We start from the raw sequence: 14,645 nt of genomic DNA, 5'->3' as shown, positions 1-14,645 counted from the left end.
TCCAAAGTTTTGCATTTCCACTTTCCAGCCTTCAGGATATTGGAAAGAGTCTGCAGTGTTGCTTCTGGAAGGATGTAAGCAGAATTATCGGATTTGTAGACTTAGCATTCACTTGTATTTAAGGCTGCTGAACTCACTTTGCACACACAATATTTTCATGATTTGTGGAACTGTAAAAGTTACTTTTAGTTACATTTTCAGTTTCAAATTGCCAAAGAAAAAAAAAAAAACACCACCAAAACACTGTCTGCTCTTCCCCCCCAGCCCCCTCTTTTTCAAGAAAAAAGTAACAGCAGAGTAAACATCAGGCATAGCTACAGTGCTCCTTAAAAAAAAAAAAATCTAACCAATTTTCTTCTTTTGGAATGCTAGTACAGTCAAGAGTGAAATCAGAAACTTAGCAGTCATTAGGAAATGAGGCTTTTGTGCACTTTGAAAACATGAATGGGTTTGTAGTCTGAACTATCTGAAAATGTGTATTAACATATGGAGTTGGAAGGTTACAGACCGGCACATCAACAGCTTGCAAGATTTTATTATTTGAACTCAGGAAGAAAAAGGGCTCATAGCACTACAGCTGCAGTATTTCTTTTCATAATTTCCAAACCCCGTGACTGCAAGGTTACCCCCAAGAGCATTGCTTACTTTCTCTATCCTCATTTTGCACGTTATAAAGACTAACACACTTTTTAAATTCCTTCCTTCGCACAAGTAGCTTACATTTTCATTCATTCACCATTTTTTCAACAAAATGGACATGAAAACAAGGAGTACCAGCACATTGTTTTCACGACTCTGATAGCAGGGAAAAACAGACCACACGGGTGACACTAACACATGTCTATTGTGTTAGTGTCACTGTCGCAACCTTGATTTCTGTCATCCACGACTATGCAAGCTTTATCTAAGCTATTTACCTATTTCTCCGCATTTAAAAGCACCTGGTATCACCTGCCCAGCTTCGGCCAATGAACAGTTCAAACATTAAGTCATGCCTTGTAGTAGCTGTTATGGAAAGGAGAAAAAAATATTTTTACCACAGGGTACAGATAGTAGTAAGTTGCCTTAGTCCAATTAAAAAACAAACCCAGACGTCAATTATCAACACTGAGGTCTGACCCAATGTGATCTAGATTTTAAGAATGCGTAAACAATTCTGTGTTGGAGCAACAAATTGAATATAGAGTATGTATTTGAATAAGTTTCTACATCAACCACAAGCAACGTACTTATATACATGTCTTTCCTACCCGTTAATGCTACAGCAGAGAAAGGAGAAGACAAGGCTACATTAGCATACCAAATCAGAATGTTTATTTTCATATAAAAGATGTAGACAGGTAAGATACGATGTATGAATATTTGCCTTGCAAACATTCTGAACCACCACTATAAGAACTCCTAAACTAGAAGTGGTCTCAAATTCAAATCCTTAGCTTGTACTTTCCAGTTTGTGACAACAAAATTATTTTAATTAAAAAAAAAAAAAGTAACAGACCCCTCTGCACAAGGCAAAGCTTAAGTCCTTACTAACTCTACACTGCCCAAGGAGACAATCTGACTTCCAGGGACTAAGAAAAGCCAGTAAGAAAGACATTGTCTTTCCTACTTCAAGTTAGTCAGTAGTCTCACTTCGCTACCATGAGACAAAGACACTCAGTGGCTTCTCCAACAACAATCCACGAAAGCGATGCACCTTGAGCTTACAATTGCTGTCATCTACATAAATACAAAGAGGATGCAAAATGCTATCAAAAGTGATTGGCAGTATTATGGGGTTTTTTTCCTTATACATGAACTACTACTCAGTGTTCACTAGCAATACAACTCTCCGGAATGCTGGTTATCACTGACAATACTTACCCTAAAACACAGGTTTACCTTAGTTGAAGGCCAACCTTAGCCTTAAGCTAGTATTAACAAATCCAGCTGTGAAGAAAACAGACCACTACAGACCACTCTAAAGTCCATGGCTGAGATGCTGTTTGCCATCACCTACTTCCCTCCAGTTCAAACCTTTAACACTTGCTACTGGAATCTCAATGAAAAAAAAAAAACACACAATCCTATACTTTTACAGAACATTCTTAATATCTAACAGAAATGGCCAGAATTTTTGAAGACTTTTTTTTCCAATACTCAAAACCAATCACAACACAGCATATTTTAAACTGCATTTCCTGTATTCTTTTGAGAATCTTCCCCAAAAAAACACTGAAAAAAAAATTATTTACAATTTTTTTTTATTGCAAAATTTAACGTTAAAAATTGAAAACACAGTCTAGACTGGAGCACAGCATGTAAAGTAACCAAAAACTTTACTTGCTTTTGTTTTGCAAGAAACCTTGAAATCTTGAGATTTCCTAGTTCCTAAAATGAAGTTCAAAATGTTTTCTGTAGAATAACCCAAGTCCTTATCTCATTGATATGTTATCACTATATATAATTACCTATAATACAGGGAGCTTCTAGGAATAGTCTTGTAAATATGTGTGTTCATCAGACTTCAGCTTATCAGTTTAATCATTGAGACCAGTGAATGACTGTGCACAGTGCTGGCACTGAATTTCACTAAGTAATTAAAATGTAAAACAGTTAACAGTAGATGAGATCCTAGGTTCTCGTATCCATACCTGGAAGTAATACTTAAGGCTCAAACACTGACAGGTGTTATTAACAAAATTATAAAGTCTTTTTACAATGGTTGTGTGTCTTATATTAGCCATTGCTTTTCTAGTTATATCTGCTGCATTCAATTCACCAGGTCTACTGCAAGCTTGGTAATCAATACTTAAGATACCTGCAGTTCTGGCAGCACAGTAATGTACAGCAATCAAAAATTTCAGGAAATTGTCTTCTAAGAAGATTTATAACTAAGTTATAGTTAAAGTTGTTGGTCTCAACTTTTTTTTAATACTATAATTTCAAGAATGAGGCATCAGTTACATCTGTTTTTTCGTTCTTAAGGATCCTTGACAGACAAATAAGAGAATGGGATGCACACAACTGTATAAGTTATCGGCTTGCAGATAAGCAGCCACGCAGTGTCCAGCAATTCTATAATAATCCTCTCGAGCTGCAGCCATGGAAGAAGTAACGCATGCAGATGTTGCTTTTATGTTCCCTCTAGAAGCATCTTGGACACAGGAAGATGTATCAGCAGTTCAGAAATATCAGTAGATTATTAACTATACAATATTCTTTCAGTTATTTAGGGTTTGTATAGCATTTTTAATTGAGACTGCAGTTCCATTCCTCACTAGAGCCATTGCAGAAGCACAAACTTAAACAGGTATTATCACAGGAATAGCGAGGTTATGCCATGGAGCCTAGGAACATGTAACTAAGAAAAAATGCTTGGCTCTCCAGATATGGTCCCTGCTCTCACAAGCAAACACATCGTACCACTCCTTTCAGCAGTTGATGAGTTTCTGACTATGAGCACTATTAAGGTTTAGTGGCAATTTTTATATGTCATATTTTAAAACAAGATCTAAGCTGACCAGAAGCAAGTCAACTCAAGCAGAGGCAATAGCCAGCCTTCCAAACTGAAGTTATGGATGTGTCAATTCCAAAGTAGCTCACTCTGTCCCTCCCAACAGTTTCAATGAACTACAAGGAAGCTGAAAAGCTGTGTATAAACATAGCAAATGATAAAGATCAAGAGAAAAAACCTACAGGGATTCTCAAGGAAACTCCCCGGAGAACATATTATCCTATACTCTGATCACACTGTATGACTACTGACCTTACAGTGCAGTTTAACTCAAATATCATGGACTGCTGTGACCCGGTAAATTAGTGTTTGTTTGCTGCCTTATACCGTGTTTTGTAGAAGGTTATGTATTAATGGATAGAGAAGACTGACAGTACTGAACTAAACAAGTGTGACAAATCACCTACAAGCATTTCAGACTAAACCTCATGCTTTTCCATGGGATACAATACTTTTGAGAATAATTCTGACCAGAACTTCAGTGATACACTTGTATTTTCAGTATATTTAAAGACTGCATATTTTACAAGTGCTGTGATAAATCAATGCATGACAGAAAGAAGGCTCCTACCTAGCAAGGGTCACTATTTTCCACAAGGTACTGAGGGGGAATCAAAAATAAAAAGAGTCCATCCTGTGAAAAATTATTACTAAAATTGAATGAATTTGGGGCAAATAACTTCAACTTTCCTTCAGTTTATGACGACTAATAGAAAGACACTTCACCGTTGTTCCCAACCAAGAAGAACGTATCTTACAATTCTGTTCCTTCTTGCCATCCCCTGGAAACACAGTATTCTTAAAAAAACCAAAGCCAAAAACCAACCAACCAAAGAAAGTCCCCCAGATAAGCAAAAACAAAAGAAAACCCACAACATGAATACTCTTCTCCTGTATACTGAATTTTATTAGTAATCATTTCCCCCTTGCAGAACACATGCTGGAGAAATGTAAAACCCACAGTGATGTCTTCAGCGGCAGTTTAGTGTCTCAGTTCTGAGACTACCCTTTGGAAATTATTCTAAAATCTACAGCTTTAGCTACTACTTTCCCTGTGCCTCTTCAAGTGAAAGTGGTATTTATTTCCTGACTTAGATCTTCATATTTCCATTCTTGTTCCTGAGCACTTTAATTTCTTCCTTTCTGACATTCATCTTCACATTTATTTCCATTCTGGACTTGAGCCTAGAATCTCACTTCTTTCACTGTTCAAAACTGCCTCATTCCTCGTAAAGCCTGTCCTTAAGAGCCCACAAGGTCAGACCTACCTCATTCTATGCAAAACTTCAACTGCCAGCCTAAATCACATGTTCTCTGTCTTTCCTAACTCAGACTTTCAGACCTGGTATTCTATGTAGGCACAATCCCAATAGAGCAATTTAGCAGAGGAAAATTAGTGGCAGCAGAGGCTTCACCCCTCCACATCTGTGATTTCACTCATAAGCTTTCCTGGCACAGTTCAACACCTCTGCACCTCTAAAGAATTATAAGACTCAGTGGGTCTGTGGGAAGAAACAAGTGAAGCAATCCCTAAATATAGGCCAGTGTGTTAAGTGCTTTGGGAAACTACAATGACATATGTTAAGTATCTTAGTGAAAGCACTGACTATTTTTGCATTATGCTTAAAGAATGCTTATTGCATGCCCAGAAGACTAAAAACCACACGGTTTCCTGCACATTTGCGTACTTTACCCCTTCCTAAAACCACAAAGACCGCAGCTCTTCCCATTCCAGGTTCACTTCCTCCAAACAGGTGAGATACATACTATGACCGGGCTCAATTCGTGCAGATGCCAAAGGGCTTGTCAGATCCAGTAATAATGAAGCTGACCTTCATCAGGCTTTCCTACAATGACATCATTAATGACAGTGTTAATTTGGGATCTCTCCTCTATCCAATCACTGTTACAAAGTTCCTCATGAAATTCTTTGATATTTCATGTTTAATCAAACGAAAATATTCCATATTTGAAAGTGGCTTGTGGCTCAGAACGTCCTTTCTGCTTCTACACAATCACATAAAGCCTCAATTCCTACAGAAACCAAGGTTTTGGGTTTTTTGTTTTTGTTTTTTTTTAAATTTAAATAAGCAGACACTGGGTGGGAACTTCAACATGATGACTCCCTTTTCCAGGGGGTCTACAGGTACTTAGCTTCAGCTGAAGCACGTAACTACCCAACCACCTCCTTCTACACTACTGCTTGGATAACCACGCTCAGACAGTGGAAACAAGTTTAAAACTATCACTGTACCTTTGTCAGGTAAGTACCTGTTGCAGCTGCAGCTTTTACTTCAGCAATGAATTTTCAGCATATTGGGGAATTAAGACTTTAATTTAGAATTTTCTAAATGTAATAGGAATGTTCCACTGAATCTGCCATCACTATTGATTGCACACCTACACCTTAGGGGTTTCCAAAGTCAGCTGGAATTTTCCTGCAGAGGGTAAAAAATTGATCTGCAACCATAAACATTCTTTTTCGCTTTCCTGTAGGTTTAAGAAAGCCTCTTGATGGATGCTTTGCTTTTAATTTTGCAAAACAAGGTTCACTCATAATGAGAGCTCCTGTGCCAGGTTTCAGCCCAAGGGGAATTTGAGCTGCAGTTATAAATCCCCGAGAACACTAAAGGAAAGTACAGAAATAGAAATGCTGAGGATGACAGTAGTGTAAAATTATAGCACTTTGTTCAAAGTGCGTTGTAAGAAAGAACTAGAAAAGTTGCTTAGATTCCTTGCTCTTCTCTGCATTTGGAGAAAGACATTAGGGACACCATGATTTTAGCAACACTTAATTTTGTCCTGACAACAGGACTGGAGGAGAGAGCCAACAAGAGCAAGTTTTCATGTTGCAAATTCCAAATCAAGATTGAGTTCTATTGTTCTCAGCAGAGAGTCAAATCCTATTTCTACAGCAATAAAACAACTTTGTACTGCGAGTAATCCTAATTAGGCTTTACTTGGCATAAATAACTTTTCAACAGTACTAGTGACACCACAATCTATTCTCTATTCAGCAACCCAGTAAACAGCCTGATTTACACTTTTTACATTTACACTTTATATGGGGCAGATAACATCATTTATACAGCAAAAGCCAATACAGTCTGCTCAGGGGTAGTTCAGACAGTTCTGGATTTTGAACTAATTATTGTATTGAATTTTGTCTTGATCAACCATTTGTTTTCCATCGGAATTTTACCTACTAAATCAATAGGTTAGCACAGAAAGAAAGTAAGACTGTTTTTCAAAAAACAAACCACGCTTCATTTCATCACATACTGGCCTGGCCCAAAGAGAATGCTTCTCGCTCTGGCAGGTCAACCGTGGAATATCAAAAGGATACTATGCAGCAGCATAAAGGCTGAAAAGTTACCCTGAAAGAGGCTGCGTAATTTGCTGTCGATTCTAGTTTAAACTACTACCTCCACGAGGAAGGGTATGGCTTGTCCAGAACACTGTTTATATTCAAAAACTGACGGTGCTGAATTGCATTTGTTTGGAAAAAAAGAAGTCACATGAAGGCAAAGCGCCATTGCACAGCATAGCGCCAAACACTAGCAATTATTAAAGCTGGGGGCTGGCTAATACATAGGAGAAAAGGTTATTGCAGAAACACCTAACAGACTCTGGAACAGAGAATAGTGCGACGTGGAATGACGCAGGACCGAAGCATGACCCTGCATCACAGCAAAGCAATTAAATAAATACCAATAACGGTATCTCAAAAATATCAATTAACTCACATTGATAACTGACCATTCACTGATTTAGGTAATTTCAGCAGGAAGAACCCTTCCTACACCCAGTCAGTCATTCACCGTCCATCAACAAAGATGTCAGGAGAAAAAAAAATTCACTCAGACAGTTGAGCTGGTGAATGAATAATAACACTTAATGACCTGCAGTTTTATTGCACTATCTATATAGCTACAATTAACAAAAGTAGTGTAAATGTATTTTCTGCAGCCTGGTCCCTGATAGGTGGATTTAATGATTAATTGCCAGTTTTACTCAGACTAAAGAAATGAGATAATGCATACTGCACAAAGAATATTTTCGATTTTCCTAATGAGATGTAGACGTACCACTCTAGAAGGCTGCAGACAGCATGAGAAATTTGTCTGAAATAAAAATGAGAAGTCCTTCGCTTAATAATATAAGCCTATATGACAGAGGTCATTAAAATTTTGTTAACCATGGCAGAGACTTTAAAAAAAAGTAGTACTTCTTCCATTATCCTCATCAGGGTCACAATTTAAAAAAACAAACAAACAAACAAAAAAACCCACAAAAAAACGCAACCCCTACACTCATGGAAGGATGCATTAAGCAGTATTCTGTAACAGTGGTTTCATATGGCCAACTTGAACTACCTGGCTTCCATGCATTTATTTCCTTAAAAGTGCACAACAGTTTTGGCTTTAATTAGTTGAAATTTAAGTAATTTTTTCAAGGGCTCTTACAGCTAGAACATAGTGATTTCTGCAATATAACTCGAATTCAAAGTACATAAGCATGTACCCAGCTTGAAAAATTAGCACTCCCCCCAAAAAGAGAGTCACAAGGGGCATCACTAGAACAGTCTGAATATCTTGCCAAAAATGTTAATTTCATTTTTTAAAATTAGACTAAAAAAAAAATAATGCCGCAAATCCATTTAAAGTTAAAAAGTTGTTCTAAAAGTACCCAAAATAATTTTAAATACTAGAAATTGAGGTTAAAAATAAAATATTTTATTCGCTCCAGAACTTGTCTCTGTTTCCTTACCTCATTACAAATTTCAAAATGCATTTTCTGCAAAACATCAAACATTTCTGAATTAGCTAGGAGATTGTAATATGATGCATTTATCACACAAATTTTAACTGATTTTGTTGATGGCTAGGTAGCTAAGTCTATTTCCTTCCTCACAAATGAGTTTTAACTCAGATCAGAGTTCTTTCATCTCAGTGTTGCTTGTTGCTCTGTGCATTTGTTGTAGTGTTTTAACATTTCAGATAAAATATTTACTTACTCTACAGAGCAAACACATCTTCTGATACTACCAAGCTCTCCAATTTCACACCTAGCCTGCATGCCTTAAACTTGACAGCCAGAAGCGCTGCCAGCAATAATGCCCTTTTTATTTCAGGCTTCATACAGATCTCATTTTCTTTCAAAATAACTGCGAGAAGTGTAAGTAAGATCACAACTTGCCGCATACAAGGTTCCAACCAGAGTTACTTCACTCAGCAACTAAACAGCCATCGGATAGAGAAAACACTCGATCATTATGAACACAAGCAACACAACTTAACAGTAAAAAATTCATTCTGGCAGAAGTAGCTTTTGGCAGTGGCTGCTTTTTACTTTTGAGGATCTGCAAAGTGCACAGACTCCCTCCAAAATGATTTTTTAGACTGAAAGGAAGCCCAAGAATTGCACTAGACCTTAGGCAGCTCCACAGAAGTGTTAAGATTGTAAGACTTGCTAACACAAGAAAAAGCCACTTGTGTGACTTCCAGTAAGTTCAACCAGCAACATTTCTTTTGAAGAAACAGCTCAAGAGCTTTACTACTGCCCTCACCAATGTAACCATGTACCTTGCCCAGAAACTTTGAAAGCACGTAACCTCTTCCCATCTCTCTGAAATTCAGCCGAAACACTGGGAAAGGAAAACTACCAGAAAGTTTGTAAGGTAGTTTGCCGATAAAGAGAACTGGATGCGACCAATCGTAGGCAAATATTAAAGTCAGAATTATCTACAGAATATACAATCCATGTTCCCATTTACTCTCTTACATTCACTTTTCTCTTATTTCCTATAACAAATTTAGGACTACATGCCAAGAAAGAAAAAAAAAATATTATTACACACTCCATAGAAAGCAGTACCTCTTGTCTCATCTTTTTATAAGCTGTTTCTTTCCCAAGTACTTTTCCTTTCAACTGCCAAGAGCCCTGCTAAACAGGATCAGAGACATGTTAAAAAAAAAAGTTACATATACATCAAGTTTTGACAGGACAATCCATGACATCCTTCAGGAACAGAGCCGTCTGTAAATACAAGCAAGAGAAATATTTACTCAGACTCTCTGTAACTTTCGGTACTTCATCTTCAAAATACCTTGCCTTTATCTGGTCTCTAGGATTCATCTGCCAACATCAAGTATCACAGCCAGTCAGAAAAACAGAACAACTACAGGCACTAAGTTCACATTTGTTCTCTTAAATATAGCTATAAGTTTCTCAAAGGAAAATGCCACATTTATGACACCTGTCTTATCTCAAAAATACATAACTTAAATGTGGGCACATGCCAATGCACCACAAGCTCTCATTCTACTTTGGAGAATTACTTCAACTCCATAAAATAGGGAGAAGGTCCCTAGCTGAAATCACATCTTGAGCTTGCTTTCCCAAACATGAACTTCCCTACAACCTGATACTCTCAATGCCTTTAATTCCTCTGATGCTGGATTTAAGGTAGAGCAGTGACAGGAGCAGTGTTAGATGCAGTCACTGCAGCACCAACTATACCATGTAGCCACCAGGGACTATCCCAATGCCCCCACTCATTCACTGGTTGAAGGTAAGGCATGAAGAGGTTCTGTTAGCAAAGACACAAGCACGTTCTCCAGTGCTGCCTAAGACCTGAGAAATCCAGTGCTTAGTCACAACAGAAGAATACTGGAAACATACTGTATTGTGGGACAGTAATAGGTGGCTGTCAGTGATGGATGTGTGGGGATTTGGTCATCTCCCCACAATTCTCCACTTCCCTAATGAAAGAAACTGCCCTCCCCTCCGACAGACCAGTTACCCAGGCTCCTATGGCAGCCTGAAAAGGTGTATTTCCTTGCCACCAAGATGATCTACCCTTGAAGGAAAGCAAACGTTCTTGGTGTATTCATCACATATCACTTAAATATTCCTAGAGAGGAATGGACACTTTCAAGCTGATTGCCTCTCATTCCTGTCACGCAGTGCAGGAAATAAGGGCTTCAACCAGTTTTATATTTTCCATAGCCTGAAAGAGCCCAGAGATACCATCCTTCAGCACTGCCAACAGTTGAAAGAGATGGGAACAGAAACAAAGTACACAGAGACTATTTTGAATCCAATCCAGCTTCAACACCTCAAGCTTTAAAGTATGATTTTGCCACACTACTTTATTTCACTCTACCTTATTAATAGGTTATTTATGTCATTTGATTTACTTAAAAATAAAATACATCAAGCTTCAGTTTCCTCAGCAACAATCAGACATTAGTGATGGATCCCGAAAGGATCACTTCCACAGCAGAACTCCCCAGATGTTACCACTTACTTTTCTTGACCTGCTTCTTCCCTCCTGTAAGTAGGCAGACCATCTTTATACATACTAGCATTAACTTGCTTTACTTTGACAGCTCTGCCTTCTCAGCAGCCTGCATCAATGAGAAAGGCTCAGAACCAATACTGCTAAATACACACAAACTCAAATGTATTTCCCAAGACGTAACAGCAATTAGGGGAGAAACAGGCAAGATGACATTTCAAAAAGCTTGGTTCTGATGTGCAATGATCTACAACTCAAACTTTGATTTGTTTTAAAGTCACATCGAGCTATTTGTGAGCAGGTCCATAAAGTGTATGCAGAACTAATTCCCACACTGTACAGAAAGCCCCCCCCACCCCACTTCTCCCTTCCTCCCCCATTTAAGGGGTAAAAACACCTGTGCACAAACACTTTGATGCATTCCATTTGTTAATTAAAAATGTAATTACCACCCCCCCAGCCTAAGACTTTAAATCATGCATCTGGAATGACGTCACATAAAGAAAACCTAGACAACTGTTATAGCAAAAGGTGGTACATATGGAAAGAAATATATACTGAAAGAAATTACTCACTCAGAGATAAAACTGTGAACCCTTTTATACTGAAAAGCTCTATACAAGACGTATATTTGACAAATGACTGGTTAAAAAAAAATTTAAAAAATAGTCCCTCAAATACACACATTTTCCTTACAATCAGAACATGATTCCACTCGCATCTTGCTGTATTTTGAGTGAGACCACCTAAAACAGCCAGAGGCTTTCCCCACTCTGGTGGGGCAAAAGACGAATTCAGCAGAAGTAATGGGCTTAGCAAGAATAATCAGTGTTTTACTCTGCATGCAATAAAACAGAAGCTGAAGGAAATCTTTTCATGTTTGGCCTCAAGCTGGATGTACTGTTCAGCCAGCACTCTTGAGGTTTTTGTTTTGCAGTGTAAGTCAACAACTCACCCAGGGCCATAGCACTGTTTACCAAGAATTGCCTTATATATATAGTTATTATTTTTTTTGTTCTCCCACACGATTTGAACTAACAAGCATTCAAAGAAAAAAAAAGTATTCTTTACTATCAGGTTTTGAACACAAGCAAAACAAATAAATATCACTGCACAGAGGGGAACTTTCTTTTTTGTATATATTTTTTTCATGTACTTGGAAACTGCCTCTTTTCTTCCCTCTGCTAGCCACGCAGACAGCGACAGTTGAGAGCCCCTTGTTCCCAGAGATGATCCTTAACCTGAGCGACAGACACGTGTGCTGCCCAGAACCCAAAACCTGCACAAGCCAGGGAACTTCTAACACATACTTACTTCAGAGGTTTGGAGGAAGGCCTAAGCCAAATTACTCCACGAAAGGTAGAGACCATAGCTACATACAGTTTCTGCCTCAAAGAGCTTACAATCCAGCTAATCAATACCTTTTTTTTTTTTACTGCTAGACAAATTCAGGACACAGAGAATGACTGGTGCACGTCGTTTTTCAGACCGATTAACAAGAGGGGAAGCCTTTAAAAGGTCATACACCTGCAAATTAAACAGATGCATCAGAAAGAACATAACGGGGAAACACCCCAATACGGCAGCACCGCTGACTCCCGCGCTCCGGCACTGAAGAGTCACCTCTCAACCGAGGGCTAGTCCATGGCTACTTTTACAGCCCGGCCGGCTTCGGTACCGCCTCTCCCCGGGCGCCGAAGCTGCCGGCCGGCTCGGGTTCGCCCCTTCCCCTCCCAACAGTTTTCCACAGCCAACTCAGGAGAACGGCGACGACCTGCCCCAGGCCCTGGGAAGGGCAGGGATACCCCAGAGCGGCCGCTGGGATGCCAAAAGCGCGAAGCCCCGCGGCGGCGGCGAGCGAAGCCGCCCGCAAGGCGATGGACGTGGGCGAGGGAAGGAGCCCGGGGGCAGCGGGACGATGTCTCCACACCGACACAAACCCGCAGCGGGACCGGGCAGCCCCCCCCGGCCCCCACGCTGCCCGCCTCCCCTCACGGCGCCGCAGGAAACGCTCCGGGTTTTAATGGAGGAATCTTTCCCGGGAGTCGTTTCCAAGGAGCGGCGCCGCATCCCCCGCGAAGTTAGAAGCTTCTGGAAGTTGTACTTCGTTAAAAGAGCGAGGTGTCACCACCTCCCGGGCCCGTTACACCAGCCCCTCCACCCCCCCAGCCACCGGGAGCCGCCGCGGCCCAGCGGACCCCCGCCGGCGCGAACCCCCTGCCTGGCCCCGCCGACAGCATCACCTTCATGCCGCGTCTCCCGGAGCACCGCCCGGCGGGGATGGAGGGCAGGCGGCCGTCGCCGTCGGCTGCGTCCCCGTCTCCCCCGGCGCTGGGTCTCCGGCTCCTCCTGCCCGATGTAAACACACACCGGCGGGAGGGGGGAGGGTGGGCCGAGGGGGGCAGCGCCATGGCAACCCCGGCCGGAAGAGGAAGCGCGGGGGTCAGGGGCCGCCATCTTGGCGGGGGGCGCCGCCGGCGGGGCCGGGGCCGGGGCCGGGCGGTGGATTCGAGCGCCGAGGCTTCGTCTTGCCGGGGGAGGCGGCCGCGGGAGCTTGCGTCGGGCTTTCTGTAATGCTGTGAGGGATCCAGAGCCGAGATGCGCCCGCGAAGCCAGGCCTGCGGGCAGCCTTCGCCGAGAAACCCCACCAGCCCACCCTATAAACTCTTCCTGACGTTCGATGTTAAAGCGCTTTCCAAATTGAACCACATTCACCGCCTCAAATGTCCACTGTATACCTGGTGGGAACGCAGCAAAGGGAGATGAACTGGCCCGGCCATAGTCAGACAAGGCGGTGGTGGTTGGCCGAGGCGAGGAGCCGGTTCTCCAGGCTCTGGCCTCGCTCCGTGCTTGCTGTCGGGCACCCAGTGAGCAGGAGAGCGTGGGGCTCTCTCCCGTTACCCTCCGCCAAGGGAGCACAGCCTCAGCCTGTGCCTGCTGCTGCTGCCTCACGTCAGGGTGCACTCTTTGGTGGTGAAGATGTAAGAGCCTGGAAAGAGTCTTTGGCACATGAAGGCTTCTTCCTGGTGTATTGCTTTGAATGTATCATCGGGCACAGTCCCACACGTGGATAGAAGGGTGTTAACGGCTAGCAATTGGGTTAATGCAATGAGGAAAGCCAGAGAACGCAAAAGAAAAAGAAGGGTGATTTGAAGTAATGATTCCTGGAATTGGGAGATAAAACAACATTAAGCAAACGATGGTTTTCTCTCATTTAGTATTATTCCACAGTTTGAGTTAATATGTTATGTAGAGAACATAACTACAACTTGACAAGTGGTTGAATCTGAAAGAGGAAAGATTGCTTTTGTTCCCTCTTTTTGCCCCTTGACTGAGAAACTTTGCAAGTTCTTCTCTAAAGAATATGCCCTTGGCAGCCATGTATGTCTTCTAAGTCATTCTTCAGTACAGTGGCCCCTCTTTAGTCAGCAACCACAAAAGGAAAAATGTCCTAGCTTAAAGGCTAGAAATGCCTTGCTTCAATGCACAGTGGAGGAAAAGCAGTTAATTTTTTTTTTGTTTCATACTGCCTTTTCTAATCTGCAGAACCTCCTTGGACAGTAGAGGTAGAATGGTATGCTAAGACTAGTTTTCATTTTTCAGTTAAAGAGGAGACTCTTGGAAGACACCAAAGTAATTCCCTCGCCCCATGTGGGCTGACAACTCCAGGGACCCCTTTCCTTTGCTTCTCACAACACAGCCATGCTTTAAATCATTTTCTGGATCACTTCTCTGAGAAAGTATCCTGCAACCCTTTCCTGACATAGATTCTCATAGCAGAATTTACGATATCTTCTGCACATACACGCATACATCACTTAAAGCATGTGAGTCTTCTCAGAAGAC

General features: G+C 41.2%; 1 protein-coding gene across 2 annotated transcripts in view; it reads right to left on the bottom strand.

Moving 5' to 3' along the window:
* Nucleotides 1-13,216, bottom strand: part of LOC134514806 (transmembrane protein 263-like) — a 206,049-nt gene extending 192,833 nt beyond the window's left edge. The window contains exon 1 of one of the 2 annotated variants that reach the window (XM_063333090.1): nucleotides 13,043-13,216. In XM_063333090.1, the coding sequence (XP_063189160.1) occupies nucleotides 13,043-13,210 (168 nt within the window). In that variant the 5' untranslated portion in view covers nucleotides 13,211-13,216. The remainder of the gene's footprint in view (nucleotides 1-13,042) is intronic. The other variant, XM_063333091.1, reaches the window with a different exon arrangement.
* Between the last annotated feature and the right edge of the window lie 1,429 nt (nucleotides 13,217-14,645).

The sequence above is a fragment of the Chroicocephalus ridibundus genome, chromosome 4 (assembly GCF_963924245.1).
Source record: "Chroicocephalus ridibundus chromosome 4, bChrRid1.1, whole genome shotgun sequence".
In the NCBI taxonomy this organism is placed as follows: Eukaryota; Metazoa; Chordata; class Aves; order Charadriiformes; family Laridae; genus Chroicocephalus; species Chroicocephalus ridibundus.
Note: the sequence above shows the minus strand (reverse complement) of the source record. Positions and strands in the feature narration are given on the sequence as shown.